At 42.7% G+C, this 23,287-nt stretch overlaps 3 protein-coding genes across 4 annotated transcripts in view; 1 reads left to right on the forward strand and 2 right to left on the reverse strand.

Moving 5' to 3' along the window:
- LOC105452952 overlaps nt 1-7,462 on the reverse strand; it is an 81,093-nt gene extending 73,631 nt beyond the window's left edge. The window contains exon 1 of the mRNA XM_011694517.1: nt 7,415-7,462. The gene's annotated coding sequence lies outside the window, so the exon portion shown is untranslated. The remainder of the gene's footprint in view (nt 1-7,414) is intronic.
- A 3,739-nt stretch (nt 7,463-11,201) lies between these two features.
- On the reverse strand, nt 11,202-12,348 carry LOC105452954 (probable ribosome biogenesis protein RLP24). The gene is made up of 2 exons (XM_011694519.1): nt 12,187-12,348; nt 11,202-11,853 (listed from the first exon to the last, which is right to left on the reverse strand). The coding sequence occupies exons 1-2, from the start codon at nt 12,265-12,267 to the stop codon at nt 11,407-11,409; spliced, it is 528 nt and encodes a 175-aa protein (XP_011692821.1). The 5' UTR covers nt 12,268-12,348; the 3' UTR covers nt 11,202-11,406.
- Nucleotides 12,349-13,255: 907 nt separating this feature from the next.
- LOC105452955 (neither inactivation nor afterpotential protein G) lies at nt 13,256-16,701 on the forward strand. 2 transcript variants are annotated; one of them, XM_011694520.1, is made up of 9 exons: nt 13,256-13,410; nt 13,878-14,080; nt 14,359-14,718; nt 14,946-15,116; nt 15,187-15,340; nt 15,469-15,590; nt 15,787-15,970; nt 16,109-16,331; nt 16,424-16,701. In XM_011694520.1, the coding sequence occupies exons 1-9, from the start codon at nt 13,290-13,292 to the stop codon at nt 16,557-16,559; spliced, it is 1,674 nt and encodes a 557-aa protein (XP_011692822.1). In that variant the 5' UTR covers nt 13,256-13,289; the 3' UTR covers nt 16,560-16,701. The 2 variants fall into 2 exon arrangements, with proteins under 2 accessions (XP_011692822.1, XP_011692823.1); XM_011694521.1 differs by having other exon boundaries at nt 16,109-16,477.
- The last annotated feature ends 6,586 nt before the right edge of the window (nt 16,702-23,287 follow it).

Below are 23,287 nucleotides of genomic sequence, written 5' to 3' on the forward strand. Positions count from 1 at the left end.
AGCGGCGGTGACAGATTATTAGCTGGAGCATCTGCTAATGCAGATCTCCGTCGCTATTAAAGCGAGAGCCCGGGAGAGACCACCGTTGCCTCGACTGAAGATTTACACCTGCACCTTTCAGATAGCATCTCCGACGCATTGTCGTCCGTCCGATACCCGATACCGAGATCCACTTCCCGTGGGACCGTCGCCGTGCGCCCGAATTTATAGCGGGCTCCTGCCATCCGATCGAAAAACTTTCACAACATGAGAGAGAATTCTAGTAATAAAACAGAATGCCAACTCGCGGCGCAGCTGTGAAATATTTTAAACACTTTCTGTGCACTTGCTGAGATCAAAATTTTTGTAGTTTATAACGCAGTTGCAATCCTTGTATTTTTATCAGCGAAAAATATTACAATATTCACTTTATACTATTATTTAAGAGGCGTGCTTTGTGTCAGTTTTCGTAAGTTCTGCTTGAAATCACTTTCATAAGGTTCTCTATTTGAGGAATCTAAACGAAAGATTTCGTAACTCATAAACCACGTTCGCGATTTCCATTCCGCGTTGTGAGGTCTCGGCAAGTGTTCAGGTACGCGTTACAAGCTCGAACGGCTCACCGGAACGGACCGGCGCGGCGGCGATAAATCAGAATCATTAGGGAATTGGCCGCGCCTTTCACGATTCCGAAGTCGCTTCTTGCGGCCGTCACCGAGATTTACGCCCCATAAAAATCTGTATCGCCGCGCGCGGGTTACCAGCTTCTTCTCTCTTCCTCCGGCTTCCGCCCACTGGCCGCGCGCGGCTGCCTCTTTCTTAAGCCGCGCGCCGATCGTGAATTACGAAGAGCAATTGGAGAGAAACGTCTTCTTCTTCACTTTCAGCGACCCACCGAAAAGGGTCGGGGTTATCTCGCCGACAGCGCAGGTTAACGGTAGTTGTTAATTTTACGATCCGGTCGATTAGTGAGGACGATACGGGCCAAGTTTCTTCCTCCCTGCGTCGCATTGTATTGAAATATATATGTTGTTTTTTTTTTATCAGCTCGTAAATCGCGTGATTCGATCGTCGCGTGGGTGCGCCTGCGCCTATTGGAGCGGAATATCCGCTACCCGTCTACGAAGTGAACAACGCGACGCCTCGCTGTGGACGTGCGTCAACCCTCGCGGAGAGATCTGACTTTCGACAATGAAATTAGAGATGCTAGACTAATTCGAGTAAATGCGCGCCGCAATTACGGCTTTCAAAATTTCGTCGAAACCACCTCCCCGTGACGGGTCAGTCGCGTCGATCGCAACGGCGATTACCTACGCAAATGCAAGTTTTACGTTGACGCTTCACTTGATCTCTTAAGTGAACCTCTCGATCCTCTCTCATTACAATGCATATTAACTTCCGCGTTTTTATTACGGATCGGTTTGTGGCGTGAGAAAGAGAGGCATATATCGCAATTTCGCGATTTCCGTCGGAGTGTCCGTTGCTATAGGTGAAAAAAGATCGCACAATGCGAAGATTTCCATATGTGGCGCAACACGTTGTGCATAACTTTGGCGCTCAAGTAAACACGCTCAAAGTCCGCGCTGAATTGAAATCGACTTACGACTCGGCACCAATGTACATACATGCATATCTGCAGAGTATGGATGTTGCGGAGAAAATCATACAAATATCTCAAAGAAAAATTTCCCGCGTTTTTTTTATCTTTTTTATATATACGTACGTACGACGATGGAGAATATATTACTTTCGAGAACTATCGGCGTCAGACTCGAGTAACATTGATTTTTCTTCAGACGAGCAAAGTCATCTGAATAAAGCCATGCAAATTGAAAGCGCTAGAAATAAATTGAAGGCGCGAGACGAACTTCGTGGCAAATTTTCCGTTTGATATTTCTGTGAGTTTCGAGGAAACGATTCTGCATAAAGCATCTCCGCGGTAAAAATGTTGAGATTATCAAGTAGAATTAACTACTTTCTTCAAGTGATTCCGTCGGAATTCATTTTTCTACGCCTCGGCGGCCGATTATCTATCCTTTTTCTCGGAGCATCAACAAGTCGGCCGAGAGAGCCGCGGTGCGTTTCCATTCGTCGTATTCGCTTTCGAGGCACGGGCATAAATTAGTAGTACGTGCCACGCGTGTAAAGGAGAACTCGCGTCCTGATTGGGGAGATTAGAGGGATTATAAGACGAGAGAAAGAAACGCCGCGCCGCGCCGGTCGATTTTCCCGGTCGTTCGATTTAGGGGGAACCTCCGTGAATCCTCGCGCGCCTCGCCTCGCCTCGCGCATCGCGCGTCGACCCGTACGTCTTCCCGCGTCTTCCGACGGCGCGTCTCTCGATGAAATTCGGTCCTCTTTCTCCGTCGACTTCGCTTCGGCGCGCCGGGAATCTTAATGCGCGGATATAACCGCCCGTTGTGTCGCGCAGATCTCCGCCGATAAATAACCCTTTTTAATACCGCATTCGCGCCACGTATCCCGGCTATCGCGTTGACGTGTGTCTACACGACATCTACGTGCGACGCCGCGCCGATTCCTCCTCATCTGTCGGCCTTTTTGACGGTTATTCGTTTTTTTTTGTCAGCGCAAAGTAGATTACGTCGCTCCTTTTATCGGGTATTAATTGATCTTGCTCTCTTTCCTTTTCTCGAGAAATGTGTCTACTTATACACCATAAATACATTCTTTCCTTAAATATTTAGCACGATAAACGTTAAATATTTATAGTTATCGAGAGGGAAGACGCGCGCGAGCACGCGCGCGCTTCTCTAAATACTTCCTCGTTTGACTTAGGAGGACCGGAAGTCAGACACCAACGCGGAATGACTCAAGCCTCCTCCACTTTGGCGGATTTCAGGTCAATCGAGAAGCGGAGAGGCAAGTCGGACATTCCGGATGAATAATTGTTTATACGAGTCCGGATGCGCGGACGCGTTTAGCGCGTCGGGCGTGTTCTGTGCAGTGTATCCATCGCGCCTACTCATCTGTAGGAAACTGTAACCGGTCGGTCCCGTGCACCGAGATGGCCGATAGCCTCTCGCCAAGCGCCAAGTTCTCGACAACGGATCATTCCGTGCTTGCGATTCCGCCCGGTGGCGCAACGAGAACAGAGAGTGAAAGAGAGAGAGAGAGAGAGAGAGAGAGAGAGACTATGATGTGCATATACAGAGTATATTCCGGCCCAACCGGATGTTCCTTCGGCTACAGATGATAGAGCCTGATTTAAATGAAAACAGCGGTCGTTCCAACAAGGCCGGGAGAACAGGGACACGAGAGATATAAAAAACAAATTATGGAGTGACTTAAAAATTTTTAGCAGGTCGTTTGTGTGAAAATGTATGTGCAAAAAAATATCGCGCGCGTATTTAATTATGGAAATGTGTGGTCTATAGTGTGCCTAGCGCTTAAAACAGGATTCGCTGACGTCTTCTGGCGTTGACGCCGGTTGTTTTCGACGCCACACGTGGCGTTCGCGAAAAGCCATCGAACGCTCACGAACATTTACCTTTGGGAATATGCCATTCGAGATGTAGACGCGTAGTACCCCGATGATTCAGAGTATTGCGAAAAATAACGTCTGGGTGGGTGTCGAGGAACGATTCGCGATTAACCGGATGATTCAAAGAGGAAACTTTTAACTCCCGCCATATATGAGCCGGTAACGTTACTGGGTGGTTACTGTAACGCCCTAATTACGCCATTAAGATTGTCATTCAGATAATATTATAACGCTATGTACTTATAGCACTCTCTAATAGTGGGAGGGGCGGAGGAGGAGAGGGCAAATGTCTATTTGCGTGACTAATAGCGAGAGACTAGATCGGTAATTATGATATATGTGCAACATATGTATAGTCCGTATTACCAAATAGAAATTCTCTCCTCCGGATTTGTTAAATGACGTCGCGCGCGTTTACACCTATGCTAAAACCCGTCTTCTATCATATCGGGCGACGTGTTTACGAAGCCGCGGGTAGCTATCTACGCGGGAATCGAGAAAAAGGAGCGAAAAGAGGCCGGGGATGCGTAAAGCATCCCGATATCCCTTTCCACGACGTTATAAACCACGGCGTTCACAATAAGATGCCGGATAAGAGGCCGTGAAGTGGCCGCGTGAACGTATAATTTGCCGGCGTTTGTTTGTCCCAGTAATTAATGGTACACGGTACCCCATAACGTATCAGATTGTAAAAAGGCCTCTTCCCTCTCTTTCTCTCTCTTTTCCTCTCCACGGTCGGGCCTCGAAACGACTCGCGTCTTGACAAAGTGGATTTCCATAAGATGGTTCCTTCCCTAGAGAGGCACGAAGAGAGGCGCGAAGGATGAGTCGTGAGAGCCGGCTACCACAATCCCGGACTCCTGTGGGAGCCGCGCGGTAAATACGCGCCGTGTCGTACGTGCGGCTACATAAGTTTACATAATTCCATCACGACGGGGTGACCGCCGCCGCCGCCGCCGTTGCTGCCGCCATAAACTTTACTGTTCTCGCATTAGTATATCATCGGTCGTATCCCGATCGTAAAAACGTAATGAGGAAGGAAAAGGAAAACGAATGACTCGCCGATAGAAATCTTGTATTCCCCTTCTGACATTATTTTTTTTTTCTACAAAATATCAATGTAAAAACGGTATAATCTTAATAATGAGCGTCTGGACGTGATTGGGAAACGCGACGAACTCGAGAATGTTTCATAAAAGAAAAAAGAAAATTATAATTGCACATTTTGCTTTCGACACCGGTAACTCCATTGCGACGCGCTTCCACGGACCTCTTCAAGTTTTTAATCCGCGATTTCACGGCCCCGACGTATTCTTTTCTTTCGCAATTCGCCCGTCGATCGCCACGTGGTCATCGCGTGTTCCTGGCTACTCGTGAGAATGGAACGGAACGAATGTACGAAATACGATCGCGTAATATCATGCTGAGACGTCGCTCGTCGCCGTGCTTGATGGAGAAAAGACGACGTGCGCACCGGTGTTACCTGACGTTCTTTAACATGATCGAGGGCCTCTTACGTTGACGTCCACCGCGAGAGTACGTCGCCTGGTGAGAATATTCCTAGCGTTAACAGTTAGTTCACAGCGAGTTCCTGTGTGTGGCTAACAATAATCTATTATTATCTATCAAGACGCTGAGATTCTCCTGGGATGAACTTTTATCTTATCTAAAAAAAAAAACGACTGCCCCATCGAAGAACAGAGTCCCTTTTGCACGAATTTTGGAGAGAGGAGAGAGAGAGAGAGAGAGTTTACAGTTTTAACATTACCATTTTTTTCTTTACATTAATAAATATATACACGAGGATATCTCTTCTGATAACGATAATTTATTTTTCATATTAATTGTGTCAACGACACAATTAATAGCGACTTTATAAGATCGTATCTACGTTTAACATTGACTTTAGTTATCACTTTATCTACTTACATAAAATGAAATAAAATAATCAGATAAAAATAATGTTAATAATGTATGCGTCTACACACGTGGACATACATCACGTTCCACTTTATTCACTTAAGCCGCTAATCGCACAGCTTTTCACGCAGGCGTAGAGAGCTGACTTCTCCTTCATACTGTACCGTACCATAAATTGTACCGCTTGACGATTGATAATTAAGTCAGAGACGGGAGCTAATTACTTTCACATTTTTTTTCTTGATTTTAGTTTGCAATGCAAATTCACGGCCGTTTGCGCAACACACAGTGCCGCGTCTACAATATCTCTCCCGTGTTAAGCGACTTAACGATTGGCTAATTATTAATACCTCGCTTGTGTACGACGATGGCATCGGGAGATTCACACCTTATTCAAATACCAAAGTTGTAACAGCACTGTAAATAATGTCGTAGGCAAAGCTCGCTATCGATTACTTATCTTTACTAAGGAATGATTGTCGATTATTCCGATAATTCCCATCATTAAATACAATACTTTGAAGAATTTCTGTATATAAAAGCCACTCTATTCACAACATCACCGAAAAATTCGCCCAAATACGGATTTACTGCTTCGCCGAAATAATATTCGTCGATGCGTACTCGGAAATTCAGTCAGCTTGGCTAGCGTATGAACGAGATGCGGGCCCACACGTACATGTCACAGACGTGCGCGTTTAACAGAAAGCTGCGCCCCGATGCACCACCGGTTTGAGAACCATATTGACAAGATCATGGTAACACATGCATAGGATACATAAAAACGTTAATTCACCGAAGTGCGTGGCACTCGAGGTATGCGTTCCTTCGCATGCGATTTACACTTTTTAAAACAATTAATGTTCATGTTTAATGTATCAACGCGCCCTGAAACGTCGATTATTCGGGCGAACGAGATTACTTCGGGTTAAGAACGACGTTAGGGCTAACTACTGCAATTTTATTGACTTCTTAAAATATTTAGAATTCTAATTGGCTTACACGCGTGATTATTTAATGCTTATCAAGAGTAGACGAGATCCAAGTGCTTTAAAGGGATCCAGGAAGAGCTTGGGGGGCATAAAACAAATCTTTCCAAATATCTTTCACGGTCGATCGCGTTTAATACAGACGAATCCTAAATCTTGTTTCGGATAAGATCTAAGATGACATTAACCGGCGTTGATCGGGATAGTAGACAACATCGATGGTGTGCAAACAAGCGAATCCGTCGCCTCGACACCATCTTTACGTTCGCCGCGGATGATCCAAATGCCGACTTGGGTCGAGGAAACTCAATCGGAGATCCCATCTAATCCGTTTAAACGGCGACAGTGCTCGAATGAACGCAAGCGAGAACGCACACGCGCGCTAGAATGCGCCCATAGAATGTCCCGTACGATTCAATCCCTCGTAATAGAATAACAAAGGAAACAAAATAAAAATATAAAAATTCCACATATGAAAAAAAAAATAACGATTAAAACAAAAACAATGTTTCAACATTAAAGTAAGATACAAAAGAATAGAAATGAAATAATCAAACGAATAAAAATTACAAAGAAGAACTTAAAAAGATTAAAGATCGGCTCAAAGATCAAAATCAAAAATAATAAAAAGAGAGCTAGTAAGCCTGACTCGGTGTTCGTGTCAAAAATTATTATAATTCAAATATGTTTAATACATGAGAAACAAAACCTAAACGTTTTGACCCTTAAATAGCGATCATCTACAGCAGAACTATTTATAACATTTGTTGACGCTGCAATTATAAATAGTTCTACTGAGGATGACCGCTATTTAAAGGTCGAAATGTTTAGGTTTTGTTTTCCCATGTATTAAACATATTTGAATTATAATAATTTTTGACACCGAGTCAGGCTCGCTAGTCCTCTTTTTATTATTTTTCAAACAAATAAAGTTATGAATGCATTTATTGTAACATAATGTTATTTTTTTTACTTTTGTCGTTATTTCGATCAGATTACGCTGCAGAGCCAATTATCCATTCACCTCTACTTTAATCCAAGATCTATTTTAATCCGAACCGATTGTCCAGTAACCAAAAGCCTTATCAACAGGGGCTGCGACAGGAATGTCAAACATTCATCTCTCTCCGGTATAGGCTGCATCCTCTCCCTCTGGGTAGGTAATTAGGTATGCTGCTTTCGGAAACACTTGGCATTTCCCCCTTATCCATTATCGGTCGTGAATGGCCAGGTGATCGCGCTGCCCCAGCTATCTAGCCCCATCAGACCGAAGTACATAGGTGAGCGCGGGTCTCGAGGTCTGTCCACCGTGCGTGGGCCCAAATTAAGAGAAACGGACGAGACGCTAGGCGTAGATAACAGTCGACGCTATGGCAAGTCACTGCACTGTCGCAAATCACCGACCGTATCACTGAGATCGAGCTAATCGTGGACCTCTTGGGTCCGTGAACCGGAGTCTCTTGCGTTTGCTATATGAGTCTTGGAAGGAACCGCGACTACTTTTAGATCGGAGAGTTTAATGTAAAGAAAGTTGAATCTTGTGTTTCATGATAAAGGTGTGACAAAATAAATAATATTACCAAACGACGAGCTATCCATATATGGCGAGCTAAGGATTAAAAAGGTCACATAAGAATTCAGTTTCAAAAAAACATTGAATATAAATGTTTTAAAGTAACATATCTAACAACTGTATCTTGAATTTAACGATGTGTCGGTTATATTTTCACTATCCCTGTAAACATAGCAGAGAGAGAGAGAGGGGGGGGGGAAGGAAGAGAGAAAAGGAAAAGAGAATTCCCAAGCGGTGGACTGTGAAAGCGGCGTGAGTTAGGTCTTTATCGGTAGATTCATCCCATTTTGAATCCCATTGTGATAAGACGCGACATCGAAATTTAATTAAACGTGCCTCGCCGTCTGACAGAGCTTAGTGCCTTTTAACCGTAATGTTTACGAGCTCGAACCGTTATAGCTTTCCACGCGACCGAACTCGAGAAAATGAAGCTATACCGGCGTTAAGAAAACATACCGGAAGATTAACGATTCCGGTCGATTTGGTATAACAATGTAGCTCACTGTGAAAGCGACCGCGCGATTCACACCAGATTTAACGGGGGTGGATAAAAAAATGTTGTGTGTACAAATACTACAGTTAAAAGGCGGTTCCACGATTATCGGCGTCTCGTAAACCTTGAAATGCGCACCGCGTATTAATTAATCGAGTCACGTATACACGCGGGTACAATTACGAACTGCAGCGGTGAGATCTAAAGGTATTTCCAGAACCGTTGGAGTCGTCATAAAATAATATTGTTCAACCGAATGCCGGAGACTCAGGAATCTGGGCAAACTATTTCTCCAATCGTCCGCGCGGTCACCTTATTTATTTATGTTGCTCTCGTGACCTCAGTAGATGTTATTACAAGGACCTTCCTACGATACGCGACGACGATTACATAAACGTTGGCAGGACCCGGATAATGTCGGTTTTGTCAACGGCTTCGACGTTCTTTTCATGTCCTTCTCACCTTCCTGGCCTTCTCACATCCGGAGCTGCGTGGGTGACATAAAAGGGAATTGCTAAATGGACAATAAAATGGTACATATATCTTGATCATAATTATTATAATATAATGATAAATAATATAATGATAAATCAATTGTTGCGAGAATAAAAAAAAATCGTGTGAATACTCGTAAAACATACTTGACGCCTCTTGCAATAATAGAACAAAGAAACGTACACCTGTTGAAAATTATTCTTTACACGAAGATGAAGTAATAATGTAAATATCTCCGCTAATTAACTGTGTCTCGCGTGTAGCAAAGTATATAAATTCTTCCTCGAGAGAAATAACTCCCTATCACGTAGTGTAAAATGATCGTTCCTAAGACATTGTTCGACACGAGAATGGCTTTATCAGACGTACAATACGCGAGAAGGACTATTGATCAATCGATTGAAGTAGATGCAACGACGACGCGCTTTTCCTTTTGTTACTCGGCCGCACGCGAGTATCGCTGTATCACGATTCGTAACATGCGCGTCATGTATTCCGGTGTTGCAGGCTGTTTCCTTAGCAAACACACCGACGCACCGCATCGCGTGTGGCCGCGAAGCAAATTTCGGGTGCCGTACGAAATCCTCGCGCACGCGGTCCCTCGAGGGATCCTCGAGAGATACTCGGGAAAGATGCGCTTGAACATCATGAACGTGACGTATTTAATTCTCGCATGCACGTCGTAAAGAGTGTATTTTGTATTCTAAAAATTGCGATTTGTCCTTTTTTTATTACTTTTAAATATTTTATCGCGCTATTTAATCTTATGTTATTATTATTTTTTTAAATAAAAGAACGAAATCTTTGTTTTGTTAATTCGATTTACACGTGCATAGAGTGCACATTACGATGTGACATTTCCGACGTAGATATGAGAAAAAAGAACCGCCGGTTTGTCGTCTACAAATTCTCCAATCGATCCGGACCCGATCAGTGTCGCGTTACCAGGCGATTTCAGTCCTTAGTGCCTTTACAAGTCGCCGTCGGCGAGGCTCAAAAAGATCGTTTCGTCGAAGGGATCGGTCGCGGCGCGTCCTCCTCCTTCCGGAATCTGCAAGCTCACGCCCGTGAAAATATTTTTTTGTACGCGTAACACGAGTGCCGCGCCCCGAAGCCGGTCGCGGTGCTCCCTTTTGAGCGCGTCCTACAAGGCTTTTCGCTCGCGGGCAAACATCGCGCCGTGGTTTGCCTGGTAATTGCTGGAAACACCTTGCGAGTGTTTACAGTGTCATCGAGGCGCGGTCGCACCTCGGCGACGTGCGGGTCCTATGAAAGCCCGTGTCATAAAAGAAGCGATGCACGGATCCCGTGGTGTGGCCGCTGAGAGAAATTTTGAATACGGAGAGACTGTTCGTTTCTTTTTTTTTCTTTCTTTTTCTCTACGAGAGACACTTAGAGATCCCATTTAATTTATTACGATATGAATTAGGAGGGATTAATTTTAACATACATGTGAAACAACATGTGTGGTCAAAAGTCTTATAAAGATGCCTTCAAGATTTTCTAAAAATACATTAGAAAGGATTTTATTTTTAATGAATCATCTCTTGGACTCTTAAGCATTATAATATTCTCTCTGATGTTCCTAAGCTGTACGTAATTTGTCTTGTAATCTTTTTACACAAAGAAATTCCATTTTCTCACTTTCATTTAGATTTATGACAAAAGTCTATGCATATTACATGCAATAAATCCTACGTATTATTCGAGTTACTCATTGTCAGTACGATATGATACGCGCGAATATCGAGGCGGGTATTATTGGTTCCATAATTATGTATTTAACATGTACCAAACGTGTTAAAAGAGATACGATACCCGTGCACAATGCCAGGCGATTGATGTCGAAACACGAAGCTTTAATGTGCGCCTATTGTACAATTGTGTGATATAATGGGAGAACATTATTTATTCTTATTACAATGTTCCCGATGACGGGAATATTATACGGCCGGTATGTCTTTTGCAAAATGCATGGACGACAATAAAACGGATCTAATGAATGGACGTTAATAGAGATCGTACAAGTTAAACATATCGTACGTGTTAAATACGAATACATTTAAGTCTGCTCACGATTAGTCCTAGTAGCTCCATCTATAGAAATCTCTTAAAAAATCTTGAAACATGGACCTTCAGATGAAAAAGAAAATTCAGAGTTTAAAATATCGTTGAACATTTTTTTTCATCTGTCTTGATGAACTTGACATTAAAAAATAACAGATGGGACGAATTTGGAGTTAAAAAAAATTACTTTTTAGTTTTTATTCTTTTATAGTTTTTGCAATGATGATTTTCCGCTTTTTTTTGTTACGCAAACAAAAATCGAATCTATATCTACATAGATTTATTACATAACGTATATTATAACTTATAATTTATTAACACAGAGTGGAAGTAATTTGTGGGATATGAAAATGAAATGACAGGGGTAAATAAAAATATATACAACGATTTAATTTACTTCCACTTCCTCGGCTTCGAGTTCACTGTTAGAATCTTCATCTACGTGCATCTCTTCATGTTCTTCGGCTGTCTCTTCCTGTTTCCTCCTTTCTTTAAGGCCAGCGGCTGGCGAGCGGATGAGAGACAGGTCACGCTGCACCTCCTTTATGTCTTTCTCTTGTTCGAGTTCTCTTCCCTTACGTAATCGCTGCATAATGTGTAGATTCTGTCGCCTCTGCCTGATAGTTTCTACCTTCTTTATTGCCTCGATAGTCTTACTCCATAATTCTCTGTTATATTTGACGGGCACGTTCCTCCTCTTTTCGAACTCGAACGACGGATCCACTCCCAATTCCTTGCCAACGGTCTTCCTGTAGGCTTTGGTCCATTTGACTTTTCTGGGATTCTTCTTCTTTTTGAATGCAGCGTGACATTTCGCGCGGCAGAACTTGAATATCTGTAACATCATTTGCAAAATGCAACAATATCGTTTCGACAAACAGAAACCAGCCGCGAATCATCAAAAATCATAACTACGAAAAACCGAAAGCGATAATTCTTTTCGAAGAGATTAATTTTCTTCTCTCTCAAACTTCATAAGTACGAAATACACAAGATCTGAGACGTCAATTGCATAGAGAACTTTAGAATTTACAATTTTGTTACAATTTATATAAGATACATAACCTCACTTCGACATTAACAACATGCAGTAACATACACGCGATATTCCGGTCACTCTACAAGTTCAGCGTGTTATTTAATATTAGCTTAAATGCGCAGCTCTTACCTTAGAATCGTTCCTTACAAACTGAATTCCATGTCCCGGATATATCCGGGACGAGCAGAAATAACACGATTCTATACGCATGTTGCGAGTAGCTAGCTTGCGAGCGGTTGTGAAAGATTCCGAGATTTCCGAGTGACTCCGACACGATGCACGTGGGCACTGGGCATGTGTGTTTATTATGGTGTTCCTGAATGGACAAACAGATGGAGGCACAGGAAAGTTATCGGTGGAAGAGAATAATCACGATATCATGTATCGATACATTTTGCAGAAGGGCGCCTCAAAGTTCAAGCTGATATGAATATTCACGATAAATATACATATATAAGTTACGTAATTGATTTTGCTTCTTTTCAAATAGCCACTTGTGAATGATGCTTGTGTTTTAACACAGGTTTACAATTAGTGTTCGAATGATAAAAGAGGTAGAGCTGTACTGCACATTTGTTAATAAAGATTACTGCACAAGCAATGGACATAATTTACTTTAAAAAAAACTAATTTAATAAACTGTACAACTTTGCATTTGTAAACGACTTTTGCTTTGCATTTCTCTGAACTTTTGTAACTTCTCTTAAGCAGCAAAAGGACCATAAAAAGGGGATGGCATCTTTTACATATTTTAAAATAAAAAAATTCTTAACAGAAAATTATAATGAGAAAGATTTGAAGGCATTATCTCTTTATAATTCACTTTAACAAACAGTACAATTTCAATTTTAACAAATGAAATGGTATATTGCAACGATTTTAAAGAGTATGTGCGCGGGCATGTGTGTAGAAGAGCGTTATAAATAATAAAAAATAGAAATTATAAATTTTAAATAGAAGTGGCCTATCGCAACGGATATAGTTTTACTCGACGTAGCAATTATGTATTCCCGATGCCGCGCTACCGGTCGTTGTCGCGATGCTTCGGACCGCTTATAGAGTGAGACTTATAGACTAGTATCGATTACGAACGGAGAGCTACTAATTTAATATCGGGATCGAACGTGCGGTCGCCGCTGCAGTTCCGCGTTGTCTTGCACGTTGTCTCAGTATTATCGCGCGACGACCGTCGGCCGGACGTGTATTCCGTGTGATTTTCAGCGAGAGGAGCCATGTGGGGCCACATATCAATCTCGATCGCAATCCTGCTGGCGTCGTTGCTCTATCATTATCACTTCAACGAGCCGGCCAGCGTAATCGTTAATCCCGAAACCCATTACGACTACATTGTCGGTGAGTTTCGCTTCCCGGTTTACGTTTTATCGGGTCGCGGGCACCCCTCGCGGTCCCAGCACTCTTCTTCTTCCGCTTCGTATTCCGAAACACGCAGCATCGATTTTTAATCAAAGAGAATTAACGCAAATCGCATTGTGCTAGATTGGTAGGTGCCTCTTAGACGCTTTAGAATAAACAGACAGGAAATACCAATTCCGATACGATTATCTCCTTTTTTCTATAAGCAAAATTATAAAGTTGCCTTCAAGTTCTTCTGCTTGTTTTATATTTTTGATTTATATAAAAATTTGCATATCCAAAATTTAATTTAATAATCTCGACGGCTGATATTTGTATTACCGCTAACATTTTTTTTAATGAAGAAGAAGAACCGCACATGAATTTGACGTACAATCTATAATAAACATTTGCACTTGAAACTTATAATAAAAACTGCGCTTCTCGTTGCTGCGTCGGGGTTCAAGTCGGCGCGGGTACGTCTGGCTGCGTGATTGCATCACGGCTCTCAGAAATGCCGAACGTGACCGTTTTGCTTGTGGAGGCCGGCGGATACTTCGGATGGCTATCGACTGTGCCGCTCTTAGCGCCGATGATGCAAGGCACCGAGGTCGATTGGGCCTACCAAACGGAGCCGCAAGTCTTCTCGTCCCGAGGGCTCCACGGCTATGTAATTAAAGCTCTATCCTCTGGTGAAGGAATTTCCGTTTCGCGAGAACGATTTCTGTAAAAATTTCCTACCATGTAGCGTAACTCTCACAAAGCACGAAAATATGGCACATTTCATACGCTGACGAATAATAATAGTATTAATCAAAAAGATCATGTCACATCTCGTAAGACATATTTTTATAGTATAAAAATATTTCGAAAATTCGCACTCCCGAATTTGGAATCGCGCATTTTGCCTTAAGGTGGCAAAGCCCTTCATTGGTCACGTTTGTTTAGAAACAAAACTGCCCGAGGGGGAAAGGTCTTGGAGGGAGCGGGCAGCTTAATTATCTCGTTCACTCCTTCGGGAGGCCCGAGGACTACAAGAAATGGCCGAAGGGTTGGTCGCACGCCGACCTGCTCCCCTACTTTCAAAAAGTGTCCGACATTATGAATGTTATCCCGATGCCGGAGGAAGAGTACTTAACAAAGGCCTTCGTCCTGGCCGAGGAATCGCTGAAGTTGGATAACGTATCCTTGCGGAAAGCGATGTACACCGCGAAAAAGGGAACCAGATGGAGTACTCATCACGCGTATTTGCGAAAGGCTTGGAATCGCAAGAATTTGCATATCCTGATGAATACACTCGTCGTCAAGGTCTCAATAATTTTTATTTTATATATCACGCTGGGAAGAAAAAAATATTCGATAAACCATCTCTTTTTTTCGGAAAACATACTCCACTATTTTCATAAGTTATATTAAAAAAATTATATACATAAGTTATAAGTTATAGAAATAATTATTTGTATATTTTAGCTCTTTAATTTTGTTGATATAGATATACATTTTTTGTTTTATTTTTTTTTTATTCGACGCTATAGATACTTTTCAAGAATGACAAAGTCGATGGCGTTAAAGTGATATATAAAGACGATTCCGTCGGGAGAATCGGCGCGAGGAAGGAGGTGATCCTTTGCGCGGGCACTATCAATACCCCGCAGTTACTTTTGATTTCCGGCGTAGGGCCTGTCAACGAATTGAAAAAGCATAAGGTGATAAATCGGGACGTCATCGTCAAACTTTTTCGAATTTCGAGCATAACAATAAATTCGATCTCTCCAGATACCCGTGGTGCAATATCTTCCGGGGGTAGGCCAGAATCTGTTCGATCACCTGAACGTGCCCGTTTACGTGAATCTGCGGGAACGCGTCAGTATCACGCTCGTGAAGCTGCAAACTGTACCCGAGGTGTTCAATTATTTCGCCTTCGGAACCGGTAAATGCGATAACGCGCCAATAACGACGCTGTGATTTACTTTGCGATGCCTATATAGACACCCCTCCCATAACGCGATCGACGTTATAATCTCGCCGTTATACCTTTTTCTCCATTGCATGTCAAAGGATGGTTGGCCACTAACGGCGTAATGGGATTTGGGCGTGCTAATAACAGTGGCCTCCTCCTCTTCGGAGTGGCGTCCGCGGAGGAAAAATTGCTCAAGGCCATCTCAAATTTCGAGACCGAGGTGAATGAACCACCTAGCAGTTATATATTTGGACTTTAGCTAAAATAATGTGCCGTAGTTGTTGTTTTTCGACGGACAACCGCATTTTCCGTCGCGTCTAATTATAACGTTCTATTCTATTTTATATTCGTAGTGATTATCATTTATAATTTAATGGTCATTGTACGATCGAGGAGAATAAACAATCATTCATTAGGCGTACAGGTCGCTATTTCCGTCGTACAACGACAGCATGCACGAGGGATTTATTTATCTGGTTTCGTGTTTGCAACCGAAGAGTCGCGGAAGCGTAACGTTGAGATCAAATGACATCCGCGACCCTCCAAAAATTAATCCCGCGTATCTTCAGGATCCCGACGACGTCACGTGCACGTATGGAGGTAAAGGTGATCGTTTCGCATGTCGAGACAAATTTTACTCTCGTGAAAAGAGTAAATCGTAGAACTTATTTGCACCTGTTTAGCGTGAATTAATTTAAATTGACGATAACTAATTTTGACGATTATCCGTATTGTAAGCTATAAACTTCGCGCTGGAGACTCTCAATACGAGACTCTTCCGCGAGTACGGCGCGAAGGTCCACGTTCCCGATTTCGAAGAGTGCCGTCATTTGCGACAGGACTATCGAGACGTCGATTATTCGGAGTGCGTCATGAGAATCGCAGGACTCACGAGCCACCATCCGTGTGGCACATGCAGAATAGGCGCCGACGACGACGCGGTCGTAGATGAGGAATTAAGGTAAAACGATGGAGCGTTTAAAGGACGTCTTAAAGGACGAGATCTGGGATGAGTGGAGTAATTGTAATAAAATTATAATTACGTTTCCCTAGGGTAAAAGGCGTGAGTGGATTGAGGATAATGGACGCCAGCGTAGTGCCGTCTCCAATTTCCGGCACGCCGAATTCAGTTCTCGTCGCGATGGCCGAACGCGCGTCCGATATAATTTTAGATCGTTCGTCTAACTAACAATAAGATCCGATGAATTTTTTTCTAAAACATTATATTGTATACAATTGTAAAAATAATAATGTTTGCAGTTCACGTAATTCGTTTGTGATTATTTGTATATGACTTGTCACTGCGTTATGGTTTAGGGAACGGATACGAGGAAACAATCAGGGGTCGCAAATAAAAAAAATCCATGGTGCTCCAATTTTTTGTAATTTATAATTAATGGTAAAGTTTTCTTTTGTTTTACAGTAATCGAACAGTTATTAATAATCTAATTCAATTTCGATTAATTTTTATACAAACAAAAAGGGTGAGTTACACTCAACGGCATAGCCACGAATCCCTGCCACCCTGTCCGCGCTCGGAGTATAAAGAAAAAAAAGAAACTTATACATTTTTTTTTACACGTTCTCTCCTCGAAAGATTTCTTTCAACCCCAATCTCCCGTCTGGGATCGTTTTGCGATGGCAGAGTTTCGGCATTCTTCCTATCCCACTTCCGCGTTTTTGCCTCTTTCTCTTTCGCACATATTCGCAAACACACACGCACACATACACTCTTCTTTCTCTCTCTCTTTCTCGCTCGCTCACTCTCTGTTTCCTTCTCTCGGTTTTCGTCTCTTCCCGCATCACGCGAATTCGTATCTGTTTCTATTCGCATCGATCGCTTTTTCTAGAGCTCGCTCTCTTCCTCGCAAACATTTGCACACACACATATTCACGCGCATGCATACCTATGTCGCCTCTTATAAATAAAATAGTTCGTAATAACTCGCGAAGTGTCGTTTCGTATTTTCGAAAACGCAACTATGCCCATGCGCGCCTCGCTTGTGCCGCAGATAAACGAGCCCGATTTCGGCGCCTCGCATCTCTCTCTATTTCTTTCTCTCTTCTCTCTTTCTCTCTCTTCCACCCCATTTACAGCAATAATTACGTAACGTAAACTTAATCTCTCAACTTAAAACAAAAATTGGTAACCACGTATTCGCGGCGCACGCCGCGAGCCTCATGTCCGTCCCGGAAAATAACTTTCTCGACAGGTTTCATCCGCGCGATGGGACGAGAAAATGGTGCGAACAAAAGCAACGTGGCGCGAGTCGTACGAGAAAGGGATCTGTAGATCGAACGACATCCTTTATTCGGGCGCTATCGGGCGACGACATCGTTTTGTCCGGCGACAAGTCTTGTGTCGCGCCCAGACGCGACCCAGGAGTGTCAAGAAATCGAGGTGATTCGCGTTAATCTGACTCGGCCTTACGTAAGTCCACTTAATCGGAGCGAATCCGATTATGTGCGTTTGCGGTCGAGACGCGCGAGAGATTTTGCAGTCCCGGAAGGCGGCGCTCGATCGCAGCAAGGTCAACTTGTCAGATCAATGCGAAAAAAACACGCGGGGAAGCGTCCGCCGTGTGACTTACGGGCCAATTGCGGCATTTCCGGCGCGCGGAAGAAGCTCGCCGGACGTGCACCGCGCCATCGATAATAAACGCATAAAACGTCACATTTTTTTTCCTCTTTGTCTTCTTTTTTTCTCGTTTTCGCTTTTGCTTTTACTATAGATAGAGTTTGCCTCAACTCTCGAAGAGATGTGCAGTCGCATTGCGGGACCACGACGACGGGGATCATATACTTAAGATCTAAACAAGTATTCCTTAATATTAGATATATAACTATCTATTTATATGTATTTATATATATACTTTTATATATATATTTATATTGAAAAAATGAGTGTACTCTCTTTCTCTCTCTCTCTCTCTCTTTCTCTCTCTTGTTATTAATATAGGGATAGATTATCAATTAATTTGTAATTGCGTGTAACATAGACGCGTCCAGCGCATAGAAACATAAATAAATAAATATAAACGGATGTATTTACATTATACTCGGGTAAAAGAGGGGGGAGGGGTATGTGATATCGTGGAAGGTCCGACACGGGCATATATATAATATATATATATTCCCTCATCTATTTCTCTCTTTCTTTAAATATATATGTATTTATATATATGTATATATTTACGTATAAATCTCATTCGTCTGTTGTCCACTCTGTGACGTCGGCATACCTACGACTTCACCTCGGGCGTAAGTATGCGGCGGTGAATAGAGAAAACGAAGAACGAAAATAATACTTCGCGGAAACAGAGAAACCGGAGGAACCGTAGGTAATGCGCGTAACTATTATATATATAGATACGGAGTCTGAGGTAGAAGCGGTTTCGTATACTTATATCAATATATTGTATCATCGTGTGTGCGTGTGTCTATGTACGTGTGAGCACTGGCGAAAAGTCTTGATCTATTCGGTATTCTCCGAGTACTAGGGTAAACAACTCGCGTCCAACAACCAAAAAGAAACTCGCGTTTTTTCGCCGACACGGCGTGAAAAAAAGAAAAGAAAAAATGGAAAAAGAGAAGAAAACGGCAACTGAAAATGGTGATTGATCAGAGAAGGAGAGGATTCCGCGACGGTGAGTCTCGCGTCCACCGAGGCGAAAGTGAAAAGCCCTAATTTGCGTCTATGTTGTACGGAATTTCCTTTTATATTATTACGTTTTTTTTTTTTTAAAGTAACCACATTACGTCCTACGTATATATTAAAGGAAAAAAAAACATAAACTCGGTGGGATACAAGCGACGGTCAAACGAGAAATCGAACAGAACGGTCGGCGATGTGCCGCTGCTACGAAAGGAAAGGAAAACGGTAACGTCGCTGGACGTGAAACAAGAGTCAACGAAGAATAAATATATACTGTAGCAACGAGAACATTCGCGCGCGCGTGGGCGTTTTAATTGTGCGGGAGAAGGATCCGCGTAACGGAAACTCGAGAGAAGCGCGTGGACTCGCTATAATGCGTATACTCATGACGTAACCGCGCATCGTCTCTCGACGCGCGCGGGGGGGGGGGGGGCAGCGGTTGGTCGTGCGGGAAAATCGCGAGAGAGAAATCGGCAATTAAGTCCGATGGTGATTTCCATGGCGAGCGATTGAGAATTCGCCGCGACGGTCAATCAATCGTATAGCGATTTGACTCCCGGCGAATATACATCGGAGAGAAGAGGTCTTTCAACGAACAAACACACCGACTATACACCCGACTATTGCATCGCTTGATTCATTGATTTATGTTTATTAAGAACCTTATCGACTATTATACTTTGTAGTTTGTACTTGGTTTTCATATATTCCTGAGAGAAAAGGATTCGCGCGACGCGCCGCACACCACCGTTTCCAGGGAGCGGAAGGGGGCCTGTCCCCGATCATTATAACAGCCCTTTGCGTTATTTTTTTTTTCTACCGCCTTCTCCCTTATTCCCTTTCCTCCCCGAAATGAGACCGACGGCGGCGGCGCGACGCGGCGATCCTGGTCCGATCTTGCAAACTATCGCTTTACCGTGTTATACACAGAGATATTTTTTTTTCGTAAGCTTCATTCTGTGCGCACCCTGTATGTCGTGTGTGAGGTAGCATTTGTACTAGTGTGTGACGAAGTATTGTGATCCGTTATTGCGGCGGCCGCGGGCCGTTATTCGAACGCGATCGGCGACAAGGCTGGCGCGGAGGTCCCGGCCCGGCCCCTGTGGCAGTGTTCTCGCGTACGTCGCCACGATGAGAGATCAGTCTTTGTGTTGATAAGATAAGAAACGGGGGAGCGAGATAGACGCGCGCGCGCGACATGTCTCATCTCGTCGCGTCTCGGGAGTTACGACACGGATTCTCCGGGGGGCTCACGGCGAAACGGTTCGCCGTCGACGCGTTTTTCAATGCGTTCAGCTCGACGTTTATCGGACGGGACCCATGTTGAGGTATACAAGGGGGTATATCGGCGAAAAATCGTTCATCGTGATCGCGTTTTGGGCTCCATGAGCGGAGGGTGATCGCGCGGAAACGGTCCTCGACGACGAGACCTCGTCACCGACGCGTCCGGCCGCGCGGCGCACTTGGTTTCTTTTTTTCGCTCTCTCTTCTTTCCTCATGTGTGTTTACCTATATAATTATTTCTCCTTTTTTTTCTACAGCGTGTATAGTAAGTTTACAAAATCCACACATCCTGCCTGTCCTGTTTTGTTATAACTCTTAAACATTACGTTTACTTTGTACTATAAGTTGCGGCCGGGAAACGAGCCGCTCTCGTTCCCCGGGCGTTCGAGGTCCCGCTCTGCGACATCGCTACGCCGTGTGTCTACTTCCTGTTCATCCACCTTCGTGTTTCGTTTTTATTCCCCTCCCTTCTGCCGTGTCCTCTTTTTGCTTTTTTTTCTTTTTTTTCTTTCTTTCTTTGCTCCGTCGATTTTTAAATATGCTTATGCGTGCGTGATACATGTACTATGTAATCATTATCAACTACGGTATAGTACTATTATATACTATACGAGCAAACGGTACAGTAGTTGCCAGTGCACTCTCTGCGCGCGGTGTAGGTGCAGTGATGACATCAATTTTGCTCCCTCACTCCCCTCTCGCGGACAGCGGCGATTTCCTTTCTCTTTATCTGTCCTGGAGCTCGCTGCCCGCGTGACGTGAATGATAACGAAGGTTCCCCGTTACGGAAAGCCCGTTCACACCGTGACTAATCCGTCCGCTTCGACGTGCTCGAACGTGCAGCTTCGAATGTCGCAGTCGAATCATCATCGTAGCATAATATTGTTAATCTGACGAACACTAATTTATCTTCCGCAAATCAGTGCCAACCTTCGAAGAATGTTCGAATCGTTTGCCGAAAGAACCGAATCGAAAACGTGCGAGACTTTCCTCGTCTACACGACTTTCTGTCTTCGTAGAATTTTTGTATCATCACGTTTTTCTTAATTTAGAAGATATTAGTCAATTTAGAAGTGAGTAACGTGTTCTGAAAAATTCAAATTACTCGAATTTCATTCTAACTAATCCGGATGATCCTGATTATATCCGGTTTACACGATCGCGTTCGCGTTGCTCTTCGAAAGCGTGCGCGCGCGAGCAAGCCACGGTGTGAATCTTTCCCGTTTCTCTCTCTCTCTCTTTCTCTCTCTGTCTGTCTTTCTCTCGTGTCAAGCCTTGTGTCACACACGACATCTATAAAGGATTCTCAATCCGTAAAACACATATTATAGAAACAACATGCAACATTTTATCCTACCGCCGTGATACAATAATGGTACATACATACGCGTACGTTTGCGTGCGCGTGGCACGCGCGCAACGCGTACGCGTGTCGCGCAAGTGTCGTGTACGTGTGAACGTCTATGTGTTATATGTTTGTGAGTGTATATTTTTTGCGTGTACATATATATACATATAGATCAAATATAATTCTTACACCGGATGTACGACGGATCGTGAAAACGTCGAAGACGGAAGCGCGCGCGCACACGTTTCGCGCACCCTTCGACCTCTCGATCACGGATCCGTCTATTAGCGCGTACCTCGACGAAAATCGACTGTAACAGCGAATTTGGAATATCACTCTCGAGCCGAAGATGCTGACGCGAGCTCGGGGAGAATCGAGAGTAAAAAGTAAACGATAGAAATATCGTAATTTCGAAAGCGCGTTTCAAGAATCGTCTCGATTACTTTTTTTCTTTCTTTTTGAGCAAAGCGATACGACGAAATCAACGACGATTTAAAAATCGATTTGAGTCAAATTGCCGATTTTCGGCTCGTTTCCAAATACATTTACGCGCGTGACCGATAATATTACGACTAATTAATTCTAAATTTTTCACTTTAACTCTAACGTCGTTTATCTTTTAGGTACGTGTGTCGTCCTCTTTTCTTTTCCACCTAATAATTTCCCTCGACCGACATTTTCCCTCTCGCTCTTCCCGATCTGCTATATATGTGTGTGTGTGTGTGTGTGTGTGTGTGTGTGTGTGTGTGTGTGTGTGTGTGTGTGTGTGTGTGTGTGTGTGTGTGTGTGTGAATGCCGAGTTGCTGTTTCCGTTTATTTCCCTTGGAGAGCTGGTGTTGTCGAGTATGCTCTTTGTTCCTTTGTCCGATACTTTGATCTCTCGCTTTGATGCAATAATCATTCATGACCTAACCATTTGGAACTACCAACAATTGTATTAAATTACTTCCGAATTTTCTCGATTAGTATTTGATTATATAATTTTAGCTTAACACTTACTTTTGAATGAATTCAATAAATTGTCCATTATTACATTAACACGCGTAAAATAAAACAAATTAAGAATGAAACAAAAGATGAAAAAAAGATACACAAACATTGTGTAAATAATATTTATTTCCAATTATTTTAAATATATGCTTGGCAATTCTAACATCGTGATTCTCAGCCACAAATTATATTATATATAATTATGTATAATATATTATGTATAATTATATTACGGATATAATCAAACGAATTAGAAGAAATTGTATTTCAAAGCCAGTCCAAAAAGAGAGTGGCAAAATAATTCGTGTTAAGAGCCAGTCGAAACTAACCAACAAAAGTCTCTTTAATAAATAGTTTATATTTTTCATTTTTTTCGTATCATGAATCTTCTCATTACTTTCCTTACATTTTTCAAATTGTCGCTTTCTTTTTTACCTTCCTTCCTTGCTTCGATATTATATGTACCTATATATTATATTACTTTCTTAATTCATTTTCCCTTTTCTATCTTTTGTTTTCTCTGCTTTTTTTTCTTTAATCCTTTTCTTTCTCTTATTCTTTTCGTTTCGCATTTTGTTCTATTATTAATACCTTTAAAAAGGGATATATTTATCGATATATATATATATATATATATATA

Source organism: Wasmannia auropunctata, unplaced genomic scaffold (assembly GCF_000956235.1).
Source record: "Wasmannia auropunctata unplaced genomic scaffold, wasmannia.A_1.0 LD336023.1, whole genome shotgun sequence".
NCBI lineage: Eukaryota > Metazoa > Arthropoda > Insecta > Hymenoptera > Formicidae > Wasmannia > Wasmannia auropunctata.